The sequence below is a fragment of the Cynoglossus semilaevis genome, chromosome 5, assembly GCF_000523025.1.
Source record: "Cynoglossus semilaevis isolate Cse_v1.0 chromosome 5, Cse_v1.0, whole genome shotgun sequence".
NCBI classification, from domain to species: Eukaryota; Metazoa; Chordata; class Actinopteri; order Pleuronectiformes; family Cynoglossidae; genus Cynoglossus; species Cynoglossus semilaevis.
The window spans coordinates 17,538,720-17,563,409 of record NC_024311.1 but is presented as its reverse complement, the minus strand read 5'-3'; the positions used below and the strand labels follow the sequence as shown (position 1 = coordinate 17,563,409).

General features: G+C 42.4%; 5 protein-coding genes across 8 annotated transcripts in view; 3 read left to right on the top strand and 2 right to left on the bottom strand.

The window, feature by feature from the left end:
• Positions 1-4,285, top strand: part of zdhhc7 (zDHHC palmitoyltransferase 7) — a 5,406-nt gene extending 1,121 nt beyond the window's left edge. Inside the window, exons 1-6 of one of the 2 annotated variants that reach the window (XM_008310856.3) lie at positions 407-983; positions 1,697-1,821; positions 1,935-2,031; positions 2,379-2,460; positions 2,893-3,023; positions 3,247-4,285. In XM_008310856.3, coding sequence (XP_008309078.1) covers positions 636-983; positions 1,697-1,821; positions 1,935-2,031; positions 2,379-2,460; positions 2,893-3,023; positions 3,247-3,429 — 966 coding nt within the window. In that variant the 5' untranslated portion in view covers positions 407-635 and the 3' untranslated portion in view covers positions 3,430-4,285. Of the gene's footprint in view, positions 1-406; positions 984-1,696; positions 1,822-1,934; positions 2,032-2,378; positions 2,461-2,892; positions 3,024-3,246 lie in introns of those variants that run through there. The other variant, XM_008310857.3, reaches the window with a different exon arrangement.
• Positions 4,286-4,630: 345 nt separating this feature from the next.
• heatr3 (HEAT repeat containing 3) lies at positions 4,631-11,295 on the bottom strand. Its single transcript, XM_025055615.1, has 13 exons — positions 11,187-11,295; positions 10,742-10,842; positions 10,551-10,660; positions 9,701-9,841; positions 9,300-9,589; positions 8,852-8,942; positions 8,609-8,754; positions 8,432-8,514; positions 8,048-8,184; positions 7,828-7,916; positions 7,236-7,379; positions 6,982-7,158; positions 4,631-6,745 (listed from the first exon to the last, which is right to left on the bottom strand). The coding sequence occupies exons 1-13, from the start codon at positions 11,232-11,234 to the stop codon at positions 6,632-6,634; spliced, it is 1,671 nt and encodes a 556-aa protein (XP_024911383.1). The 5' UTR covers positions 11,235-11,295; the 3' UTR covers positions 4,631-6,631.
• A 1,680-nt stretch (positions 11,296-12,975) lies between these two features.
• Positions 12,976-15,260, bottom strand: cnep1r1 (CTD nuclear envelope phosphatase 1 regulatory subunit 1). The gene is made up of 6 exons (XM_008310859.3): positions 15,002-15,260; positions 14,574-14,645; positions 14,088-14,161; positions 13,860-13,969; positions 13,535-13,589; positions 12,976-13,343 (listed from the first exon to the last, which is right to left on the bottom strand). The coding sequence occupies exons 1-6, from the start codon at positions 15,024-15,026 to the stop codon at positions 13,302-13,304; spliced, it is 378 nt and encodes a 125-aa protein (XP_008309081.1). The 5' UTR covers positions 15,027-15,260; the 3' UTR covers positions 12,976-13,301.
• Positions 15,261-15,803: 543 nt separating this feature from the next.
• sdr42e1 (short chain dehydrogenase/reductase family 42E, member 1) lies at positions 15,804-17,993 on the top strand. 2 transcript variants are annotated; one of them, XM_008310860.3, is made up of 4 exons: positions 15,804-16,026; positions 16,245-16,317; positions 16,591-17,681; positions 17,787-17,993. In XM_008310860.3, exons 1-4 carry the CDS (start codon positions 15,942-15,944, stop codon positions 17,789-17,791), a joined length of 1,254 nt encoding a protein of 417 aa, XP_008309082.1. In that variant the 5' UTR covers positions 15,804-15,941; the 3' UTR covers positions 17,792-17,993. The 2 variants fall into 2 exon arrangements, with proteins under 2 accessions (XP_008309082.1, XP_016887911.1); XM_017032422.2 differs by having other exon boundaries at positions 15,879-16,031.
• A 641-nt stretch (positions 17,994-18,634) lies between these two features.
• Positions 18,635-24,690, top strand: part of wtip (WT1 interacting protein) — a 26,100-nt gene continuing 20,044 nt past the window's right edge. The window contains exon 1 of one of the 2 annotated variants that reach the window (XM_008310862.3): positions 18,635-20,922. In XM_008310862.3, the coding sequence (XP_008309084.1) occupies positions 19,416-20,922 (1,507 nt within the window). In that variant the 5' untranslated portion in view covers positions 18,635-19,415. The remainder of the gene's footprint in view (positions 20,923-24,690) is intronic. The other variant, XM_025055622.1, reaches the window with a different exon arrangement.

The following is a 24,690-nucleotide window of genomic DNA, read 5'->3' as shown; positions in this document are numbered from 1 at the left end:
CAGATTATTATTAGGCCGTTGGCTTCATGCACATTGATTTAGGAGCTGCAGGTTCAGTTTCCTTAAGGGAGCGAGTTGGCCATTGATTTATCTTGAAACCCCGGACGTGGTCATCGCTGTGACCTTGACGTGAACACAAGAAGACAAAACCTTTAATATCTCTCGTGTTTTTGACAACTGCCTGGATGAAAGAAAGAAACATATTTAATCTCAGCTAAGAGTGTAGCGATGTTTCCATGTTTCATCAGACCCTGTCCAAAACCTCACCTTTTATTATGAACCTCTAAATATCCTTCCTCACTACGTTCTTAAATCTGTTCTTTTCCTCCCGCCTGGTGTCAGTAGATCCACCGACTCTCCTCTCCTCTCATCGACAACTATATTGTCAAACCGTTCGACCGTAGCAGTTCCTCTGGTCTGCTGTTGACGTCACACTGTCCATTCTGATCAGTCTTGATCCCTGCCTCCTCTAGTTCAGCCCCCTGTCTTTTGGACAGAGTTACTGCCTCAACACTTTTTTACACTATTTTACAGACCTTCCCTTTTATCGTTGCTGCCCCACATCATCCTCATCACTCCTTACCTTCCTGTCACCTCCATCACACTCACCTCCGTTCTCTTTTCTTTTCTAGAGCATGATGCAGTCTTCAAACCACCGACTGCGAGACATGGAGCAGCACCACCCGCTGCTGTCCTCAGGTACAGATGTGGAGTCAGGGAGCCTGGCGGCCGGAGTGATTGTTGGGCCACATCACGGGGGCCACGGCGCAGGGAACCGCCCCATGTGGTTCATTCAGGACAGCTGTGGTATGGTGTGTGCCACCATGACCTGGTTCCTGGTGCTGTACGCCGAGTTTGTGGTCAACTTTGTCATGCTCCTGCCCGCGAAAAACTTCTGGTACACGCTCCTGAACGGGGCCTTCTTCAACTCGCTGGCCGTGCTCGCGCTGGCCTCACATCTGCGGACCATGCTGACGGACCCGGTGAGAACTGGAAAAGGATGGAAAGACATTTGTAAAAAAAAAAAACAAACAAAACATTTGTAAACATTATTTCATTATTTACTACAGGTTTTACTGAAAGTGGTTTTTAATTCAATATTATAATTTAATCAATTCAAAACTAATATTCAGAACCGGTCAGTATTTAAATTTATTAAAGTTTATGTCCATTTCTTTTCTATGTTCTGCCAAAGACATTTTTCATTTTAGTAGATTTTTTTATTTATGTTGACACTTTCCACAGTATTTGAGCTGTGCTGCAACAATGACTCAGACTTAGTCAGAAAAAAAATATGTCGCAATGCCACGCCAACAGCCCAGACTTGGCTACTGCTACATGGAGGCTAGGCTAACTAAGAATAGTCTAATATACTTAGTTCAGTTCAATTCCACGTTCTGTTCACACTGGTCACGGAGATAACTCTAAAGCAGTGGTCAGCAACTGTCGGCCCGTGGGCCAAATCTGGCCCACCGAACCTTCCAGTCCGGCCCTTGACTGGATTGCAAAATAAATGTGATTTTTATTTCCTTGTATCTATGTGCCTCCGACAAATACAGTTGGTGATAAAGTACTGCGTCAGATAAAAATGTGATTTTTAGTTCCTCGTATTTGAGTGACAAATACAGTTGGTGATAAAGTACTGTGTATTTACCTGTTGCTGACGGTGTTCTTTTTTGTTGCCTCTCTGTGTCAGGGGGCAGTGCCCAAGGGCAACGCCACCAAGGAGTACATGGAGAGTTTGCAGCTGAAGCCCGGTGAGGTCATCTACAAGTGTCCGAAGTGCTGCAGCATCAAGCCAGAGAGGGCGCATCACTGCAGGTCTGTGTTAGCGCTGCCGTGGTTCATCATGAAGAAGAAGAAGAAGAAGATGGTGGTGGTGACTTCTATATCAGCAGCTAAAACCGACGTCTTTTTCTCTCTCCTGTGCACAGTATTTGTAAAAGATGCATCAAGAAGATGGATCACCACTGTCCCTGGGTCAATAACTGTGTGGGAGAAAAGAATCAGAGATTTTTCGTTCTATTCACAGTAAGTACAGTCAGAAATGGACGACAACAAAATGCAATATTTGTTTTTATTTTATACAGGTGGTTTTCATACCATGACAAGTACTGACATGGAGTACTTCCTCCTCACCTGATGCCGATGTTCTAGTGTAATAGGCCAAGGGTGTTTTTTATGCAACATAAACAGCGCTGACACATATAGTTGACCAGGACACGGTCACTGCTCTGTGAACATTTACGTCTGTCCTCCTTTTCGACCGCCCCACATAGAACAGTTCAGAAATAAAAAAGTACAAAAGCAAAAGTCCAGACGTTTTCAGAGTAAATCTAAGGGTGAGATGAAGCCCATCTGTCTGTCTCTCCCCTCAGATGTACATAGCCCTGATTTCTGCTCACGCCCTGGGCCTCAGTGGAATTCACTTCTTCAGCTGCATCAAAGTACAGTGGAATGGTAAGAGTTCTGAGTCATAAACTTTGACAGAATTTGATAAAAAAAAAACAAAAAAACATTTTTTGACTTTGAAACAAATTTATGGAATCAAGTGATTGGTTGTTATTGCACAAACCTCTGGAGATGTCACAGCAGATGTTGGAGTCATTATCACCACTCTGCCCCCAAGTGGATGTCCTCATTGAAAAAGAAAAAGAAAAATTCATTTATAGCTTTTTTTGACCTCGATAGTTTGATTCTAAATATGAGTTTTTAAAAGTTTTAAATCTAGGTAAAAACGTCTTATACAAAAACGCTAGTAATTTTTTTTTACTTTACAACATTAGCAAAATGTCACACAGTGGAACTTTGAACTTAGTGGTCTGTTTTGTCATTTCAAACATATTCACCATAAACATACTGAAGTGTTTGTGTGTCTGTGTCTGTGTCCAGAGTGCAGCGAGTTCTCTCCAGGGGTTTCTGTGTTGCTCCTCATCTTCCTCTGCCTGGAGGCCATCCTCTTCCTCACTTTCACCGCCGTCATGTTCGGTACACAGATCCACTCAATCTGCAACGACGAGACGGTCAGTATTAATGACACCTCGCAGTTTCTGTTTTCAAAAGAGCTATTTTAGAAAGCGATGACTCAAGGTTAGAGCCGAGTTGTTTCTTGGTTTTCAGTTTAAATACAGCTCACTTGGATGTTGATGAGTTTTTTAGCTAAAAAAAACTGATGGTCTCCGTCGTTAACTTTAAGTCCTCGACTGTTAACCTAATTTCTTATTTATTCTTTTGATCCTCTCGCAGGAGATCGAACGTCTTAAAAACGAGAAGCCCACGTGGGAACGCCACGTACGATGGGATGGAATGAAAGCTGTGTTCGGGGGTCCGCCCTCGTTGCTGTGGTGTAATCCCTTCACTGGTCTACGTCTGCGGCGCGTGCTACTGCTGACCCAAGGCCGCCGCGGTGGATCAGAGTTCTCCGTCTGATGAGAACGGATCTATTGAACTCATCTGAAGCCAGATTTGTTTTCTTCTTGGACGTGCATTAGATGGACCACTCCTCCCTGAGTCTGTGACGGGGGGGTTGGGGGGGTGGAGAGACTGGCTGGAACCCAGGGGGCTCATCAACTACCAGAGGATGGGATGTAAACTTATCACCTTCAGTCTGCACAAATGTCCTGGACAACTGGGATGTTGTTGTTGTTTTCTAACATGAGCAGATTCCCAAGTGTTTTTTGGAGTAAAGCATGCAGTATCTAAAACACAGCGTCATTCTTTCATGTACCCGTTCAAGGTGCTGCTTGAACTCAAGGGAGGTCGAGCGCCGCACCATCAGTTCTTCAGACGATCGATTATTCCACGACGCACAGGAGGAGGTCAAACGTTAAAATTAACACGTCTTTTTATGGTCAGCGTCTCTTAAAGGATAAATGTTCCAAACTTGTGCCACTTTCAAACGAGGAAAACATGTCTCACAGGACGCTGGATACAACGGCAGGATCCAGAATTGTCACGGACCACAGAAATGATACCTGAAATTTGCATGTTTGACAGCTCAGTCTGTCAGATCCCCGGGCCGCAAACGGCTGCAAACACGGACCGAGCGACTTTTCGTATCAGTCCATCTCCTCCGTCGTGGTTTTTTTCCCGCCTCAAATGACAATTGTTTTTGGGTTTTTTTAAATTTTACTCAAGCCAGTATGCATTTATCGCCCTTTTACGAAAACCTGCTGAATATTGTGTAAGTTTCATTATAGTGACCAGTCATCTGTTGACTATTCTAGAGGAAGAATGAACCTTTTCTATGTCACGTTGTACAGGTGACCATTTTGCTACCCCCATAAACCTCAGTATGTGTGTGCACGTGTGTGTGTGTGTGTGTTTGGGTTACCAGGTGATGCAGGTTGAACACGGTGGCGTGGAGTGCCACTGAATCCACAGCAAACATTAAAAGCAGAGATGGTTCGGCCTGTTGGGAAAGATGCATTTAAAACCAGAGAAAAGTTGATCTTGGGTTTTGATTGACACTCGAGCAGAGTTTCCTGGAAACTCCTGCGACATTTAGAAAACATCAGTCCTGTGATTTGTGTCAGGACTGAAGTAAACACTTATTTAAACACTTCATCTCTGCCTTCAGAATCATTCAGATCAGTGAGTTCATATCATTGTTGCCGACATTTTGACAGTGTTTTCTTTTTTCTTACGACTGCATCAGTAGTGATGAACCTGGTTGCACTGATGAATGTGGCCTTTGTTTTTTTGTTTTTTGTTTTTTAAGGAGTGTAAAAAAGAAAGCTCTGGACCAGGCTAGAAAATGTCACTGTGTTGTCAAGTCTAGATTCTCGGCATCTTGTTTTTGTATTTGATGATATTTTGCTGTCTGTCTGTTCCGACCTGTGGTTGTTAGGAGTTAGAACGCTCCACCGTTTACACTAAATGAGGACAAAAGGACAAATGCTACCATTAGAATGTAATGTTTATCCAGGGGCTAAGGGACGTACGGTGGAATCAGAGGATTTTGGATGAGGCAATCTTATTTTATTCTGTATCATTAGGATGGTGACCTGTACCTTCTTTGACTATGACGTCTGCACTGAACACAATCCATTGAGTAAAACTCTGATAAAATGCTGCCTGTAAACGATGACCTTTTTTTTTATTAAATCCAACCTAATCATCTTTAATTTCACTTCAAATCCTCTCATAACAACACAACAATAATCCACTGAAGTGTTGCTGTTGTTGCAGAGTAAGAACAATCTGACGTACAGTCACTGAGTTTTTTTTAGCCAATTTGACACAATCTCAAGTGAATAAACAAAATTGAAAAAACTAACAAAAATTGGCGTCTTCACAACAGCAAACCCTCACCTGCTCTATGTTCAGTCAGGGTTTCAGTGGTTCTAAAGCCGGGGTTCGCTAAAGCAGAGTGACCGAAAGAAACCCACGCACACGCGGGGTAAAACACACAAAGTAGGTCGAACCAGGGATTGAACCGGCAAACCAGTGATCCTCCTGCTGTGAAGGCAGAACCTAATAACCATCATTTGAGGAATTTTGTCTGTTGTTTGAAAAGATCCATAAAAATGATCTCATAACATTTTACTGTATTACCAGTTACTTCATTGTGCGTATTGTTTTTGGCTCTTTATAATAAAGTAGAAGAGATTTTTTACCATGGACTTTTTAATTTATTTTTTTATTTTTACCACCATTGTGACTGTTAATAGTGTGAAAAGAGAAAAAGGACCAGAGTCTGCAGCTGCAGTTTGACCCACAGCGCCCTCTACTGATAACCTGTGGATCAGCGAGAAAACCCATGCAGGCACAGAGAGAACGTCTGAAAGAAGGACAATTATTATTGTATGTATTTAAACCAGTTTTCTTCAAAACACGCTAAACCTCTCGTTCTTTTTAGATTTTCTTCAAATCTACACAACAGTGTAGATTTTTGCTTTTATACGATTAAAAAACACAAACACTACTTTATTTCAGTGTTCACTTTTAATGGAGACGTCATTAAATGGACACCAAGTCTGCATTATTTTGTAAACTAATAGAAAGGTCTCCACTAAATTGACAATGAATTTTTTAAAAAGAAAAAAACTGTTGACACTCGTGGATTTGATCAACAAATACTATTCCATTAAAAAGACACTTGATTTGCTTTTTTAAAAAAATCCCTAAATTCTTCTTTAGAAAGTGATTTTGTGACTTCCACAGAGAGGAACGCTCTCACTAAAACTCTGCCTGCTGGGCTGGTTTGCCAACAGTTTAAATATTGAACACTGTTCTGTGCATCAGCAGCCAAAGACACAATGTTCAGCTGGACAGAGATGAAGAGACGCTGCTCATTTACAAAGACGTAAATGTCGCCTTAATAACAAACAAATGTCATCGTAAACTTCACAGAACAAATCGACATCAGATCCACACGTCTGTGAAAATTGCCACCGGCTCGGCGATCACATCTTTTTCCACCACTCCTTTAACTTTCACCACATCAAAACTCAAACTGTAAATTATATTTAGAGAATATAAACACTGAAACCAAGAACTAGAGAGTGTTTTACCAACAACAAAATAAATACTTCTCGGTTTCATAGCCATTTCCTGCTACATGCTACGCTCCTGTTAGCATGTGTGTGTTTTTTTTTTGTGCAGGTCAAAACCTGTTTCTAAAAAGTCCTCATTTCTTTACCACCTTCTCCAGGTAACCAATGAATCTTCTCAGGTTGACCTTGATGTTGTCTAACACACACAGCTGCTGAGGGCTGTACTTTCCTCTGCCCTCTTTACGGATCTAGAAAAACAAAGATCAACGTGTCAATACACTCACGTATAAATATAACTATACACATACTATACATATATATTAAATATATACATACAATACAAAGTGCAAAAAAGTTAAAAATGGTTAAAATGAACAAAATGAGGTCATCAAGTAATGTTTATTAAACAACAGTATACCTGCCCCCTTGTGGTCACGGAAACTCCTGAAGTAAAATGTTCAGAAAGAAGAAATCATTTTTAAACCTTGGCCTTGAAGACAGGCTGAAGTGCCTTCAGTGCAGGCAGTAACTGGATGTTCTTAGCAGCTGTTTCCGCCTCGTCTCCGTCAGCAAAAACATCAAACAAGGCGTCGAGGGCTTCACCGTTCACAACCAGGTCAGTGTCCCTGGTGGCCACTTCCAGTAAGGCACTTCCAATCATCTGTGAAAACACAGGGTCTGAGAGAAAAAGGGCAGAACACTCCAAAAAACACAAAACTAAGGCAGTTGAATTTGTACCTGAACGGTTTCAGCCGTGCCTTTCTCTTTGGCTAAAGTGCTGCCGGTGATGCCCAGGATGGCTACGGCGTTGACCCTCACGCTGACAACGTCGCAGCGAGTCGCGGCATCGCTCAGGCTCATCAGCTGCTGAGGAGTCATACACTGGGACAGAGATGACATCGTTAAAAAAAAACAAACTTCTAAACAGAAAAAAACACAACCAGAAAAAGCAATCGTTTAGGTTTGAGTTGCGTTTTATTTTCTCACTGTTCTTAATCACTCTTTTCTGGGATCTACATTCTACTGCATGTATTATTTTACATACATTTTCTTTTGTTTGTTTCCAGATTTTTTAAATTGTTTGTATCATTTTATATTCAACTGTAATTTCAGATGAAGCCACTAGATAGCGGCAGACATCAAATGTGCCAAATCTTCTAAGAAGGTTTAGGTTTAATCTTGTACAGATTATTGTATTTTTTACCCAAACATTCTACACTCAACCGATACTGAACTGTTGTATCAGTCAAGTTTTCTCACCCTGTTCTAGAACAATAAACCCCAGTGTTGTAACCGTGTGTACAGATTAAAAACGTGCTCTGTTCTTTACCTGTGGAATATTTTTAGAAGCAATCATCTGTAACAGTGAGCGCATGGCACTGATGACGGCCTCCAGGAACTCCTCGTCCTTGGTTATCTCTGAATGTAAGAAGAAAACAGTCACTAAATCAGTCCAACAACATGGATGACATTTTCTCTACTCATCACATCAGCTACTGACCCAATTATTAACGGTTCTTTTGTTTTCATAAAACAATGATGTGTGCTACCTGCTGCTCCAAAGACCAGCGAGGAGAGATGCTGCGCTGCTGCCTGTAAGGCCGCTGCTCCTCCCAGACACTCAGCGTCCATGGTGGACAGAAGACTGTGGAGACAGGTCAGAGCGCGGGACTGGACTCGCCTCATCCTGTAGAGACACGGTTGGTGTGATTGACATAATGAGAGCGACTATGCAGAGTGAACGTAGAGAGGATTTACTTTTTGATCAAGCTCCTCCAGGAGGAATTCTGATGACAGACATTAGTGACTTCTTCTGTGGGGAATTCCGTCTTTTTGAGGACCTGTTGCATTAACACAGTTGCATTAACACCGGAGCACTGGTGTGAGTGACATAATGAGAGCGACTATGCAGAGTGAACGTAGAGAGGATTTACTTTTTGATCAAGCTCCTCCAGGAGGAATTCTGATGACAGACATTAGTGACTTCTTCTGTGGGGAATTCCGTCTTTTTGAGGACCTGTTGCATTAACACAGTTGCATTAACACCGGAGCACATGCAGAACAACATACTGCGCAGGTCGTGACTGTTACTCTGACTGATGGACACTTGCCTTCTCGGGGATGCTGTGGTTGATTAAAGCTCCCTGAACCTCAGCCGACAAACACAGAGGAGACATCAGGCCGGATTCTGGACCATCTGGACACATGTCGCTATCGTCGCTGCTGGACTCCTCCTCCCACTCGTCGTCAGAGGGGTCTGAGGAGACAAATACACACTTAGAAATCCTTACAAAAAAAATTGATTTCTGCTTTTGTACCTGATTAAATGCTTCAGAAGAAACAAACTCACTCACCGTCAGAGCAGCACATGTTGACTATTATCTCTAAGGACGTTTGCTGAGCTGTTAGTAAAGCCGTGGCCTCCCTCAGCTCCTCTTTACCCCTCTGGAAAAACAAAACATAAAACTAATAAATAAGAATAATAATTACATAAGGAAATTATATATATGTAACAAAAAATACACTATATGAGGCACCATTAATCTTGCAATATTATCTGTCAGATATTAGCATAATTATGCAATATCCGTAAAAGTCGTTGTCAGTTTTTCCTCCGATAATAACGCGAAGCCTGGGTTTAGCCAAAATATACCAGTATCGGTTGATATCAAATCGGAAATTAAGTGTTTGGACAATATCGGATATCAACAAAAAGTTAATATCAAACATCCATAGATGTGAAGCACAGACACTTTTTACATGCATGGGCAACAAGATTAAAAAAAACTAGACACCACTTACCGGTAGGAGGTCGGAGATGTCGGTGTCAACTTTCACTGCTTTTCCATTCCTACGTTGTGGCACCTCCTCCTCGTCCTCCTCCATCTCCTCCACAACAAGACCAGCAGCTGCGTCATCTCCATCTGTTACAGCCGGTGCGTCCCTGTCACGGTCCTCCTCTGCTCGTCTCAGGTCAAGTAAGACCCCGTTGGCGTCCAGGTCCAGGCACCGTGACAGGGTGGCCACCACGGCACCGAGACCCTGGGCCTGACGAGCAGCAGGGATGTTTCCCTTCATGTTCCACAGAGATCCTGAGTGACACAAACACATTGACGACTTTTGATATTGTACACGTCGAAGTCCAGTTGTTTTCGAGCTAAGACGTCGACTGCTACTAAAATCAGCACTCGGTTGAGTTATACCTGCAGCTAAAGTCCTGAGCAGAGTGTGGGCCATGCTGGACTGCGATGACATCAGCACTGCCTCCAGGGCGTTGAGCACGGTGGCGTTGACGCTGCACAGCAGCTCCGGGTTATCTTCAGTCACAGTGTGTAAACAGTGGGCTGACAGGAAGCAAAGAGCAAATGTCTTCGTCATCTCTAGTCATCGTCAGACATTATTATCACACTGGGGACTTGGTCAATTCAATCAAATTCTATGAGCTGTTATATAATAGTGATGCACAGACACAGCAGGTCAGTGTCTAACTGCCCTCCTGGGGAGATTATTTAAGTTTCCTAATTGTGTGAATAGGTTGAAGTTATACTGACACCAGGGAAGAAGACAAGAGCAAGGAATACTGTATGATTAGTTCTGTTACATAAACAGTGACTCATGGGTCTTAGCACCAAAACCACTAATGTCTGTTCAGTCTGTTGAGTCTAGTTCATATCACCAAGTCATTCTTTTTGTCCAGAGTTCTTTGACTAACATCGTGTTTATTACTTGAAACCTGGGAATAGTCCGACTCAGAATAAGTGACACCTTAGTGTTAAAGCTCTGCTCACTTTCTGTGGAGTTGACTGTGTCAACTATACAGAAAGGACATAAACATATATGGTCTAATGTGTCGACAATGTCAGTTTAAACATGTTTTTTTTTTAATTCAGAAAGTTGTTTTTTCCTTTTGTTGCATTATTATTGAATCCTGTCAGAAAACAGTATCAGTGACCCATGACCATAGTACTAAGGGTGAGCACTGAAAAGGTATCACCCTTTTAGGCGTATAAGTACAGTATAGCTGGGAATTGTAAAAACATGATCAGGTCTCACCAGCAGAAGTCGCCAGTTCCACGTTGTCGGGGTGTCGCTCCAGACACTGGACGACCAGGTCCAGGAGACCTGCTCTGTTGAACACAGACAGGGCCTGGCTGCTGCTCTCACTGGAAGGACGGCATCACAGGAGTGGTGTTAGACTACAGTGGTATTGCACCTCCATTTAAGACGTTAACGTCTTGCCTTACCATAGGTTCCAAAGGAGGTTCAAGGCCTCATTGGCTATGTCCTCAACTGCATTCTTTTCGTCTTTCATTCGAGCAACAGCACTTTCAAAACCAGCGCAGCACTGGCGAGAACAGGGGAGAGACAAACAGTTTAATTTTGCTGCCATTATTCATGTGGAAAAATAAATAATAAAATCAATGTCATTTCCACACATATGAGGAAACAGGCTAAAATATGGACATGTTCAGACTTCAGTTCAGGACCAGGACCTTAAAAATATGAACACTATTTCTTCACCACTGTGTACCAGCAGCAGGTTCATGGCATGGCCGCCTGTATTATTAAGAACAACAGTGAATTTTCTTTCGTTCGACACTGACAGTAACCTAAAGTTTTTACTCTGACAGCTGCTGATGAGACAGTAGTGCGTGGGTTGAGGTGAGAGCAGTGGAGCAGGAGTCTCACCTCTCTCAGCAGCGCTGTCAAAGGAGTCATGATGTCATTCTTCACCATGGTCTCACACACCTCCTGACCTCCACACGCACTCAGATTCCTGTTGGGGAAACACAGGTACAGATACACGCTGAAAAACTAAAGACTTGTATAAAACATGCAAAGTCATGCAAAAAACAAACGAACAAAGGAGTTGGTAACACGACCTTGTATCAACTACCACTACACTTACTATAGGATTATAATATATAGGGCACGTATAGGTAACAAAATGCAGATCGGCTCTCCGTTCAGGATGTAATTATCATTGTTAAAATGAAAAGGAATTCAAAATACAAATGTCAACTGTCGTTCAAAATGCATAAAATCCACTTGTAATCCTAAAAAAAAAACCCAATAATGACATCATCATAATGGGCTGGAGTTACTCTCTCTGGTTCAGAAACACAACATTGCTCACATACAAAAGCACAATATTACACCTCAAAGCACAGCAAACCCGGGGATGGTCTGGCTCTGCTGCACCACCCGAGAGATGCTGGCACATGCAAACTCCCGGACATCTGCACTCGGACTCTGCAACTGTGGAAACACGCATTGTAATATGTTGGGGTTTTGTTAATCAAAGCGTCTCCTGCAATTATTAGTTTTAATTTTAATGTGCATAGAGTTATTCAAGGCTTAAGGATTTTTTAAGTTTTAACTGATAATTTTTTTGTAGTTCCTAACAGAGAAATAGCTCAGTTCAAGTTAATTTCGTGAACCAAGCACTTTTAATAAAACCAAAAAGGCAGGAAACAAAATAACTTAATGTTGTTAAACAGATAGTAAACACTGACAAGACATTTATTTCAGATACACGTGTGTGTTCACTAGTGAATGCTGTGACCAACATAGGGCACGTGACAAAGCGTTAACAACTTCAGATATTTTAACGACGTTTAATAAATACTCTTTATAAACTCTGGCCTTCTGTTATCGGACTCCATGTAGTGAGTTATTCCTTATGTCTTGGCGATAACAAACACGAATCACTCTACGGTAAAATTGCGTCATATTTTATTGACCCGATTAGTTGCGTCTTATGTATATGCAGACTAATAATTCGATGTCAAATAAATCTTAATAAGGCAGGAAATCTCAGTAAATGAACCCATTAAATTAACACGTGACTATTTTGAAGTTGTGTTGGGTAAATGATCAAATAAATCTTAAGGCATGAAATCTCAGTAAATGAAACCATTAAATTAACACGTTACTATTTTGAAGTTGTGTTGGGTAAATGGTAACGCCAACACGACTGCAAATGTTTGAATGAGTTCAACAATCATAACAATAATTCTATGTGTAATTAAAACCACAAAAAAACATTATTGGACGACATTCCTACTTTTTCCAGCAACTCGCCAGCGGGACAACTCTCCTCGCCGTTCGGCTCTTCCTCAACGTTGAGTTCCTGCACGGCATTCGCCGGCAGCCCGACCGCGTTGATTCGCGGGCGTTTAAATTTGTTGGTCTTACTTTTACCCATGGCTCTTTCTGTTGAAGAGTAACCTGTGCATGTAACGTTTTTTTTCTTATTATTTATATCAGTTGAAACAAACACCACCTTCGGCAACAGCCAGGTTGGTAAAGGCCATGTGGAAAAGCGAACACTGCCGTAAAGCAGTTTCAGCTAACAGAAAACACTGGGGCCTGTCGCAAAGCACAAACGCAACAGTCTGTAACAACTACGTGAAAGCAATCTGTGTCGCGCTGCAACGAGGCCAAAACAACAACAACAAAAACAAAAAACAAGACATTTACGCATAGAGTATTTATTTGGTAAATCATTTTAAAAATATAAACATTACGATAAAATATACAATGGGCATAAGAAACAAATCTGAACAAGTCTGAAGACACACATCAGGGATAAAACAGGTCAGTTGGAGTGTGTGAGCAGATCAGCAGCATCAATTGCTACATCAACACTGTTAATAAAAAAGCCCCCATCACTTCTTTTTTTTTGCCTTATGTCCTGCAAATGTATTCCCATTACAACAAGTCTGACCACCCAGTGGTCACTGTGTCACTGAGAGACCAGAAAAACACCATGGTGTCCGGAGAGCCCACATAGGCCAGTGGCTACTGAATGTTTGGTCGAGGTTTGAGAATTAGTTTACCCGTCTGTGGAAAAACAGAACGAGAAAAAAAAAGACAAGTTTAGAGATAATACTTAATAATAATAATTGAGTCCCTTATTTGTCCTGCAAACGACATGTGCTGCCACAGGAGACACCATTAGAGATATGTGGTTCTCTCTATTGCTTTTTAATGCAGGCATGCTACTGTATACTATAGAAACACATCATACTCACGTCATCACAGGACATGTTGTATTCTGCTAAAACTGTTCGACACCGAGCAGCAATACTGAAGAAGCAAATGTTAAAGATGTAAACCAGTAATTTGCTAAAATAAAAAAAAAGTTACTATGGACTCATTGACTTGCCAAGTCCTAGTTTTCCTCTTTTTGTCCCTTTTTACTGATATTTGTGTATCTTTAAAATCCAAAACATACAAGGCCAAAGATGTAGATATTTAAGATAAAGAAAAATCCAAAACATACAAGACCAAAGATGTAGATATTTAAGATAAAGAAATATATATCAAAATATATAGGTTTTTTAAAATAAAGGATACATTGATGGTGCCACAACCCGTTTGTGTATCCCAGCAAAGAAGAGGGCTATAAGGGTGATGCAACTGATTGTGAAGAAGGGATGATTCCATAGTGATGAAAAGAAGGAGACCTAGAAAACACATTGCCAAAGAGTGATGAACATCACAAAACAAAATTACCAAATGTCTCACAATATCTTTTCACTTCATCATTCTCATTTAAAACCAAATGATTTTGTGAAAACATACCTTTTGAGTGTCAGGATCTATTAGCCAGTTCCAAGCCCCAGTGGCCGTACACACAGACACAAAGATCAGGATCACTGAAACGGCAAAAGATAATAACATCCCAGGTTAAACGCTCAAACCTCCAACATTACTGGTCAAAACAAGCTCTACGTTTTGTGGTTTTTCTTGCACATACACATTTTGCAATGTTGCCTAGTACTTATCAGTTTAAACTAATCCCAAATGATAGTGATACCAATTGTTGAACTTGAAAGATTAAAGTTCATTTTGATGCTGAGGGAACTTCGGTTCAATAAGGGACACTTACTTGAGAATTCCCTTTAAATGTTATCTTTAAGTATTAAAGCATCTTGTTTCAGAACTTTCACTGTTTTGAACAACTAACAAACTTATAAATAAAATAAACTATGAGGTAGTTTATAGACTGAAGTAAATCACTAATATGTTCTATTATTTCTCTGACAACATTTACTAACAGCTACTTACTTCTCCACCTGCCTGTAGCAGGTTGTAAACAGGACACATACTCGGTCAGTCTTCTCTCAAAGGCCTTCAGGTCTGAAACAAGAAAGGACACAGTAAATCCAGACTTAACTTCAATCTGTTATCACCACGAATGTGACATTATCGGATGTGTAGCACTCACGAGATAAGCCAAATGTTTATTGCCGGTTTAGGTTCATCTATGCCTTAAAAGCTATTTACAGTTTTGGTTTCCATTCGTCCTGTATGTCTGTTAAATACCCAGGACGCTTGCTAACGACTCTTTAGGCTAGCAAACGTGCTGCGTTTCATGGAGTTGAGCCACCTAGCTTTGTCGTCAAAGCATCTCTCGTTACATTATCGGTGTTTATTAGATGGTAACAGTCATGATTTTTATTTAAATGATAAAATATTTAATTTGACAATATTACCTTCTGCCTGTTCCAGTGAATTCATGTCGGCTATTCCCCGCAGCCTAGCTGCACTGCTGCTTCCCCTCGGATGATAGGCACACCGGTTAGACCTATTCTGATTGGTTGTGTGATCAACAGTCACATCTGATTGGCTTAAAGAAGCCAGAAGGCAGTGCGAAGGAAAATAATGCCACTTTCTATTGGTAGTTTGCGCGTACCGAGACTTCTTCTCTGTAATTTTCAATAAATTTCTTTTGTTCAGTCATTAGCGACTATACATCTTAACTGAATGCAAATAAAAGGCATGGATATGAGGTCAAAATCTACTCGGAAAGATAAATGACGTCGGCGATGACGTTGAGTAATCTCATTGAACCTTTTCGCCTTGGAACTTTGTTGCGTATACTAGTGTATAAGCCAATAAAATTCAATCGATATAATTCAATACATATATTATTGTTGAGATGAAACTAAACTTTACCACGTTACGAACAATTGTATTTTAACGTGAAATTCAGCATAGGGAATATTATTGTTTTTGTCACTTATATTGGTGCAATAGTATCTACTGCGAGATATAATATAAATCACAGCATTTATTTCTTATTTATTAAATTTTGTTAATCATTAAAACCATGCTTTGTCTCGTTTTTTATTTTAAAGCCAAAATTGTGTTTATATTTTTTTTCACCATATCACTTATGTTTAAGATAAACCATATTTTAATGCAATGTAAATGTTTGTACTGTTATTATTATTAGTAGTAGTAGTAGCAGTATTAGTATCAATTTTGTTATAGATACGAATTACATAGAAACCGAAGAACTTCCGGTCTGTTTCCGGGTTTCTTCGGCTACAACGCATCTATAGGATGTTAAATTAAATGTTATTCAACCACTTTTAGATTCATTTTTAGCCAGCATATGTTGCCGTCGTCACTGAGTGCTAACATTTCTTTATGATCACACAGCCTTTGTTAAGTGTTGTTTGCGCATGTCAGAAGAACACGCAAGGGATCGTGGCGCTTTTGCTGAATAGTATAGGTGAGGTATGGAAGCCGTGCGAGCAAGTTACACACATTTTAGTGAATTTGTACTTAGTATTGATGTAGCAAATTACACGTTTTACAAGTACTGCTGCTAAATCTTAGAAAATTTGCGTTGTGGCCACTAGCATTTTTGCTTAATATATACTACTCGGTGACATAACGTGTTTCTAATGCATTGCTTGCTATGTATGATTTATAATGTTGATTCCACAGGTTCTTCCACGATGGAGAACACATGTACCGACACGTTCCTCATCACAGGGGGTTGTGGATATTTCGGTCACCGGTAAGATCCATCAGAAACTCAATCGCGGTAGAAGTAAACTCGTGTTACACACATTAATATGCACGTGTTGTCATCGGCTTCTGTCACTTTGCTGTACCACCGCTAGATGGTGTAAAAGTATCGATTATCTTTAACTCTCTTCCACTTAAAGTGGTAGATTTGAAAGTGAAGCTGCAAAACTTTCCTCTATTCTCTTCTGTTTGCAAAACAAAATAATGATGTACCTCAAATGTGCATATTCCGCGATGTAATGTATATATTGTTTTCCTACAGCCTGGCCTGCTCCCTGCATAAACAAGGAGCCCATGTTATTCTGTTCGACACCAATGCTCCAACCCAAGAAGTACCAGATGGCATTGTGTTTGTGCAGGGTGACATACGCATCTATGACCAAGTTGAGCAAGCCATGATGGGTGTGGATTGTGTTTTCCACATTGCATCTTACGGCATGTCTGGCAGAGAGCAACTGAACCGACAACTTATAGAGGCCGTCAATGTTCAAGGGACACGCAACGTCCTAAAGGCCTGTGTTGAGTGCAAAGTGCCCAGGCTTGTGTACACCAGCACCTTCAACGTGGTGTTCGGAGGGCAGACGATAGAGAATGGCGATGAAAGCCTCCCGTATCTGCCTCTCCATCTCCACCCAGACCACTACTCCAGAACTAAGTCCCTCGCTGAGATGGCTGTGCTGAAAGCTAATGGTGCAACATTGAAGGACAACTGCGGGCTGCTGAGAACCTGTGCACTGCGTCCAGCGGGAATCTACGGTCCAGGGGAACAGAGGCACCTACCTCGTATAGTTAGGTATATAGAAAAGGGGATCTTCAGGTTTGTTTATGGTAAACCCAACAGCCTGGTAGAGTTTGTTCATGTGGACAACCTGGTGTCAGCTCATGAGCTCGCTGCAGAGGCACTGGCACCAAAAAAGCAACACCGCTCCGCTGGCCAGGCCTACTTCATCTCAGATGGCCGACCCGTCAATAATTTTGAATTCTTCAGACCTCTGATTGAGGGCTTGGGCTATTCCTACCCAAAACTGCGTCTCCCAATCTCACTCATCTACTTTTTTGCTTTTCTCACTGAAATGGTGCACCACCTTATTGGCCCCTGGTATAATTTTCAGCCACTTCTGACTCGTACGGAAGTGTACAAAACTGGTGTGACACATTATTTCAGCATGTCAAAAGCCAAAGCAGAGCTGGGTTATGAACCTCAGGAGCACAGCCTGGACGAGGTGGTACACTGGTTTAGAAGTAGAGGTCATGGGAGAAAAGCCCACAACTCCTTCAGTCGCTTTCTCCTTAACCTGTTTTTTGTGGCTGCCTTTGTTGCTGCAGCTCTGTCTTTTCTTCCAGTTGTCGGAGGTTAAAGAGAGGCCACAGGGTTTTCATTCAATCAGACATTTTCAACAATGGTGCTTAGAAACAGATGATTCCGTGTAAAATAAGAACAATTGTTTTTTAATGGAGGTTAAAAAGGAGCCACAGGGTTTTCATTCAATCAAACATTTTCAGCAATGTATGAAAATGTGTTCCGTAAATTGCAGTTTTATAAAATGTCATTATTGACAGCTGCTTAGAAACAGATGATTCAGTGTAAAATAAGAACAATTGTTTTTTAAAATCCAGGATATTAATTTATCTTCTAATTTCTATTATTTCCTGACCAAATGAAAATGTTTATTAAAAGTTTAATCCAGGATATTAATTTCTATTTTTTTATTTCCTGACCAAATGAAAATGTTTAACTTTGTGTCATTTTTTAATGGTTTCAAAGCATATTGATGAAACTATACTCAGGAGCAAAACTTACATGTTTTACAACAGTTACCTCATGATACTAAAAATAATTGCTATCATACAGTATGAGATCCAGCAAAAGGTTGATTTTTGTATTTGAAGGTTTTATAATCAATAAAGTCTCTCTTAAAATTGATAACTCGTGTTTTTGTGTTGTGTGAACTGTAGTTTTGTTATTTTCTTATCTCTTACTCTCAAGTCTGAACTAGCTGTACTGCACAAAGGTAGCAGGGTTTTTAAATACATGGCACCACCTGCAGGGAAGGAAGAGACACTACATGCTCCACAGAATGCATTACCGAGAGCTTAAAGAGACACTACATACTCCACAGAATGCATTACCGAGAGCTTATTTTCGATTGGATTATTAAACATAATCCCCTCATAATAAGAAATCTTTATTTACATAAACATAATCCCCTCATAATAAGAAATGATAAATTTGAGTGTCTAATTTTTGCGTGTTTGTCAAAAAATATTTTTTATATTTTATTTTTTAGGACTAAAATAGTTGAATAACATAAAGAGATGAGGCAGGGTATGAAATGGTCCTGCTGCTGCTTCATTAACAGTTGCCTGCGGCTTATTTCTTGTGCCGTGGAAGACGGACCAGGTGAGGTGTAGTGTGTTCGTGTTTAGGAGAGGTTGGATGATTGCAGACGTCCCCTTCTCTCCTCTCCTAACTCTGGTCTTTCAGAGTCGGCAGCCCCTTGCTGAGTTGGTCGCAATCATTGTTTCTCTGAAGCATTAACCACATTCCAGAGAGGCACAGCGCATCCTGTCTACATCCTCGCATTCCTTTCTCGCGAACGAGTCCCTCATGTGAAATCGCATTTATTTCAAAATATCACCGGCGTCTTCTGTTCGGACCTGCTTAAAACTAATTTATGCTGTAAAAGCAATTTTCTGGGCTACTCAAATTCGTCACCGAGTGACGGCAAAACAGATCTAGATGAAAAACCAACACGGGGAAATTCCTCCGCGCAGCGCGCCATTGACTGTAAAGACCTTTCAACTTAACAAAAACTCAAGTTGACAAACGTATCCCCGTCGGCTCAAATTGTGTGTAAGAGTTTGTTTTTTTCTGTCGGCGGAGTGAGCAAAGCGGAGAGAAGACGATGCGGCACTTGGCGGAGGTTTGTTGGTCCTTCGCTGGTGGTTTTGCGTGAATGAGCAACGGCTGTAGCGCAGCGTTTTGTTTTGATTTCCATGTGAAACACAGACCGAGCTCCGCGGCGCTGCTCGCTACTTTGGCTGGCGGAGCGGAGCGAACACTCTCTCAACTTGTTTCTGCACAACATGGAGCACTACCAGGACGACCTGGGTCTGCGGGCCAGCAAGCTGGTGGAGGACCTTTCCCTTTACGACGTCTACCCAGACGGGATGTACAACTCGAGGAGAGACTTGGTGATCAGCCCGGATTTAGACTTTTCGGCTGCGGCGGTAGCGGAGCACAGAAGTGTGCCAATGAATGGCACCTCTGTGCTTCACCAGCAGCATCACACTGTGGAGAATTTCATGTCGGGAAACAAAGTGTACACCGCGGCTACTGTGCGCCCGGTGAACTGCAACCGGGCCGTCCCCGTGGATTTCTGTGCGCCGCAAAGAGAGGCGGTGTACGATGAGGACGGCTGCTGCACCAAGTCCGAGGTGGCTCTGCCGTGCTACACGGGCCCTTCACAGGAGAGACACAGCAGGAGGTACTCTCAGGAGCCGCAGGGCCACAGGTACAGCACGGGCTCCGCCTTCGACGGTGTGCCGCTCCACAAACCCGCGGCTCTCCCCGGCAACAGGTGCAACAGCGTGTGCATCACCAGCAGCCACGACGGCAGATACAACGCCACCAGCCCTCGGTCCAGCCTGGCATCGTCTCTGTCCTCCCAGGAGCAGAGCAAGCATGCCAGTCCGAGGTCGAGCATCAGCAGCCCGCGTACCAGTCTGGTAGTACCGAGTCAGGACAGATACACCAGCCCCAGGTCTAGTTTGGTCCACTGTGAAGGCAGCAGTGTCCTCAGTCCTAGATCCAGCTATGCAAGCACCGCTAGCGACACTAGTAAACATTCCAGCCCCCGGGCCAGTCTCAACAGCTGCGACTGCTGCAGCAAACCCAGCAGTAACCGCACCAGCGGCATCAGCATGGGCTACGACCAGAGGCATACCAGCCCCAGGTCGAGCACGGCGAGCCAGTACTCATTCACCACCAGCCCGAGGTCCAGCTACTCGGACTCGCGGTACGGGACCGCGGTCAACCATGATCTGGAGGGGGCAATACTGCACGCAGCGCCGATGGCGAGCCCTCGCTCCAGCATCTGCAGCCAGGACGGGAGCGCAAGACCGGGTACCACGGCAAACTCCATGGTCAGTCCCCGCTCCAGCATCTCCAGCCACAGCTCCAGAAGTTCCCGCAGCTCTAGGGGGTCCATGAGCACGTACCCCGACCTGCAGCTGCCCTCACCCAGGTCCTCGATGTTGGGGAGCAGTTTACACGAGGACACGCTGCTACAGGAGTTTGGAGACTCCAACGGGATCCAAACTCGCATCCACCTGCAGGGGCTGTCGGTGGTGCCCGAGCCCCAGCACCAGTCGCCGCAGACTGTAGGGGCTGTCGAGATGACCACGGGGTCGCCACCATCATTCAGTTACGGCGTTTCCTCCAAACCGACCTCAGCGGTTTCCCGGTTTAAGTTACCCTACCAGGTCACCCCCAGCCGAGAGAGCGGGCCAAGCCAAGCAGAGAGGAGGCTGGAGGCACTGACCCTGGAGCTGGAGAAGGAGCTGGAGATGCACATGAAGAAGGAGTACTTTGGTATGTAACATTGATTTTAATGTCAGATATATATGAAGAAATGTCCATCACTAATTATTGTTAGATGTACAGTAAATGGAATATTTTTGTAATATGTAAACACATCCAAAGTTTTGTTGTTAAACACATTATTTGTGCAAATTTGGCAAATCATTTGTACTAATAAGGCAGATAAACACGTGTGGTGCTCATTCAGTTCACTTTAGATTTGGATTCAAACCTCATGAATCAGGCTCATTCAGGTCACTTCAGATTTGGATTCAAACCTCATGAATCAGCAGCTCATTCAAACCTACAGTTTCCATTTAAGGATTCTCTACTGGGACTCTGGTACCAGGCACTAATCACTGTTGCTGTGACGCTGACCCCTTCCTTAAATGACCACATGGTTTCTACCATGGGTCCAGTAAACCCATGGTTCATTTCCCTTCTTTTGTTTGTTTGTTAGTTGTTTGTTTTTTTGGCATGACCTGCAGGTGATTTGTTTCACAGTAGACAATGAAACATTGGGCTAAAACTGTAGATCATAAGTTACAGTCACAGAGACGTTCTGTATTCTATTAGTTAGGGGGGAAATGGGACTAGCTGAATAAATCTGTGTGAGAAATGCAGCAGATGATATGAGCAGCCAACCTGAAATAGGACACTAGCACAAATCTCACATTTCTAAGAGGAAGAACACTTATAATGATGCTGTGCCACATTTATAACAGTGTTTTTTAAACACTAACTTTACATTAAAAAAAAACATGTCTCAAATTAAGTGGAAAAACTGAGATTTGGTACTTTTAATCTCAGATAGATTAGGATTACATCGTCCAGTTACTCCCTCCTCTTCCCTGCGTTTCACTTTCATCCTTTTCTGTGCCTGTAATATTTGAATCTTCCATTCTCTTTTGAAGAAAAATGCACTGTAAACTTTCTTTTATCTATCAAATATGAGAGTGGAGATAAACCTGGTGTTGTGTGGTTGGTATTGCATTTGACAGATGTTGATTTTGATTTCGCAGACACCAATAGAACTCAGATGTAATCCTGCTCGTAATGCGCTGCTAAATTGGTAAAACGTAGACAAGCTAACACTTGCAGAAATGTGTTTACATGGTGTTCTCCTCTGTTTGCAACATCCTTAGGTGAGCTTTTCCTTCGTAGGCTAAATTTCTCTTATGGCAAAGCAGAATTTTTTTCTGCTTTCTGCTCTCCCTCGTTGAATAGAGTCCTCTGTTCTGCCAGGCAGAAACCCAGGGCGGTGAGGTTTGTGTTTGCTTAAAATGCAGCAATCTTGTGGTCAAGTGTAATTTTAGAAGTACAGTCAGTATGTTACGACCACAAAGAGGTGAAGAAGGTTTTGCAAATCAGACAATATGAATGTGTTATCATCCAGGTGACAGCTAATGGACTTAAGCATTTCTTCTTTTTTATCTAATCAACAACAGATTAGATCCCAAACGTAAACGAACATTAGGGGAGAAACAGTTGTTTTGTAGATTTCTGTTTTAACAAGATTGAATAACAAGATTTGTCAAATGACGTTTCACTTACTTTCTTTTATAAAGGCCTGTGTTCTAACAGTCCCTTTAGAGCTCAGCGGCTCTGAAACAGCCACAGAAAGGCAGCGGAGGAAGTTCCTGTCTACCTTTTGAATTAGCAGCCAGACAAATGACTGAAGCCAGAAAGGGCTCGCTCTACAGCAACTGCACTCGCACGGAGACAGATGCTGATTTGTTATCCACCAGCAGGTGAGGAGAAAAGGACGGTGGACAGGAGCAAGACGGAGAAAGACGGAGCAAGACGTTGAACGTGGAGATGGAGAGAGATTAACGTAGTCAAAACGCTCCCGTCCGATACAGACGGCTCTGTTTCCGTAGCGACAGCCGAGAAATTGATCGCCAGGGATTTTTTTTTTTTTTTCTGGGATGGGGGGGGGGGGGGGGGCAGTGTTGTCCCACACTGCCTGGCTGTGCACTGCCAGCCGGCCCTTGTGTGGCCTCTGTTTGTTATGGTGGTGCTGAAGGAGCTGTGAATCAACAGCTGGCCCAATACAAGCCTGGAATTGAAGTGCCAGAGTGAGGCCCACCCCNACTGCCACACTAGCCTGAATCCCCTGCAAAGCCCTTCATTAACCAGCCAGTGGGGAGCAGGGCAGCACCAGACACTTGGCACACGATCTTGGCTGATGGGCCAGACATAGTTGATGGGGGTGAAGTCTGATCACCTGCCCAGAATTATAATGGCAGGAGTCATGCACATGCCTGACGCACACATGCTGACTTACGTGCAGCAGCGCACTGCTCTGCTCAATGTGTCGTCCTGCGGCCTCCGTTAAACTTTTCGTGAGTGTAGCCAGTATTATGTCGTTGGCCAGGGCTGCCCACAGGTTGTTTTTTTTGGCTCAGGAGCTACTATTTAACTGACCAGGTTAAAGTGACATTGAAATATATTCATTTAGACCATGTAGGGACTTGATGTCTTGGTTTAAGAGCGAACGTTTTTAGGCAGATACCACCTCGTACTGTACTAGACTGTGTAATCTCATTGTGAGACCAGTGACTTTTTGAGATAACGCAGTCTACTCTGTACGCCTTGGGGTGCAATTTTTTTCATTTCAACCAATATGAATTGTCACGCATCTTTTTTTAATTTCAACCGATATGAATTGTCACGCATTTGTATCGATTCCTAATCAGTTCACGAAGCATCGTTACATCCATAATCACAGTGGAAAGCGACAACCAAAGATCAGAAATCTAACTTGTAATCTTTAATCTGGTTTTATTTTAGTGCTCTTAATTTGGAAACAGGTTTGGTTAAAATGTTTTGAATTCAAATCACAATAATGTTTCAGTGTAACAGGACTATAATCATTACGTCCAACAGTGAAATCTGTTGTTTAGGTCCCAGTTCAGCTCACAGCGCCGACACAGCCACAGCTACAGGGTTGTTATGAAACATAAGAGACGCCAGAGATTCAGCGTCCAGTTTGAAATGATTAACAGGAGAGCTGTTGAACTGCGTGATATGATAAACACCTCCTCACTCGAAAACTGAAGGGCCACAGATCACGTGTGGAGGTCATTACCTATAATTCTTGTTTGCTTTTTTTTTTTACTTTCAGAGCTGATTATTTTATTACCGTTAGTGATAAGTAACTCATGTCGTTGTGACGTGACATCACCTGGACATTGATGAGTCACTTCGTGATATTCTTCCACACCTCCAGTGTCGCCATAGGCTAAGTAAACAAAGTGTACTGTACTGGCTACATTACATTAAAAAAAAATCATGAACGCTCTCTTTAACTCTTTTATCTGATAAAAATCCAAGAAATCGTAAAAATGAGTTGATAAGTGACTGCTCTCACTTTATCACAGTTTTGATAATGTCCGTGAGGATGTGATACACCATGGACAGGTCACCAGTCCATCACCAGGTTACATAAAGAGACAAACAAGCGATCGCATTCATGTCTGCTGTGGTCGGTTTAGAGCAAACAATTAAAATGAAACAACTTCATTTCATCGCAGCACCTATCGTAGGGGGTTCGATCTCTTCCTCAACTCAGACCTGAAGACCAACGCAGACACTGACTGTTTATTTGAATTGGGACGGCTGAGGTGTGAGTCAAGTTGGGAGGCAACATGTTGCTGTACGGTGTCACTAGAGAGGAGGAAACGTGACTTTGCCCCAGACGATTCAATAGACAACCCAATACTGTTGAAACAGAATCTTCCTTGTGTTTAGGTGTGAATCATTTACATTTAATGCAGC

What these genes read in the sequence shown, in the direction of transcription:
- heatr3 (XM_025055615.1), bottom strand. Translation starts at nt 11,234, where the DNA reads ATGGTGAAGAATGACATCATGACTCCTTTGACAGCGCTGCTGAGAGAG. An exon ending in AACCTCCTTTGGAACCTATG is followed by an intron (nt 10,661 to 10,741) that starts GTAAGGCAAGAC and finishes CCGTCCTTCCAG; the next exon opens with TGAGAGCAGCAGCCAGGCCC. An exon ending in AGCCTGTCTTCAAGGCCAAG is followed by an intron (nt 6,746 to 6,981) that starts GTTTAAAAATGA and finishes TTGTTTTTCTAG; the next exon opens with ATCCGTAAAGAGGGCAGAGG.
- cnep1r1 (XM_008310859.3), bottom strand. Translation starts at nt 15,026, where the DNA reads ATGAATTCACTGGAACAGGCAGAAG. An exon ending in TGCTACAGGCAGGTGGAGAA is followed by an intron (nt 14,162 to 14,573) that starts GTAAGTAGCTGT and finishes TTGCCGTTTCAG; the next exon opens with TGATCCTGATCTTTGTGTCT. An exon ending in CGGGTTGTGGCACCATCAAT is followed by an intron (nt 13,590 to 13,859) that starts GTATCCTTTATT and finishes TTGCTTCTTCAG; the next exon opens with TATTGCTGCTCGGTGTCGAA.
- sdr42e1 (XM_008310860.3), top strand. Translation starts at nt 15,942, where the DNA reads ATGATCACACAGCCTTTGTTAAGTGTTGTTTGCGCATGTCAGAAGAAC. An exon ending in GCTTTTGCTGAATAGTATAG is followed by an intron (nt 16,027 to 16,244) that starts GTGAGGTATGGA and finishes TTGATTCCACAG; the next exon opens with GTTCTTCCACGATGGAGAAC. An exon ending in TGTGGATATTTCGGTCACCG is followed by an intron (nt 16,318 to 16,590) that starts GTAAGATCCATC and finishes GTTTTCCTACAG; the next exon opens with CCTGGCCTGCTCCCTGCATA.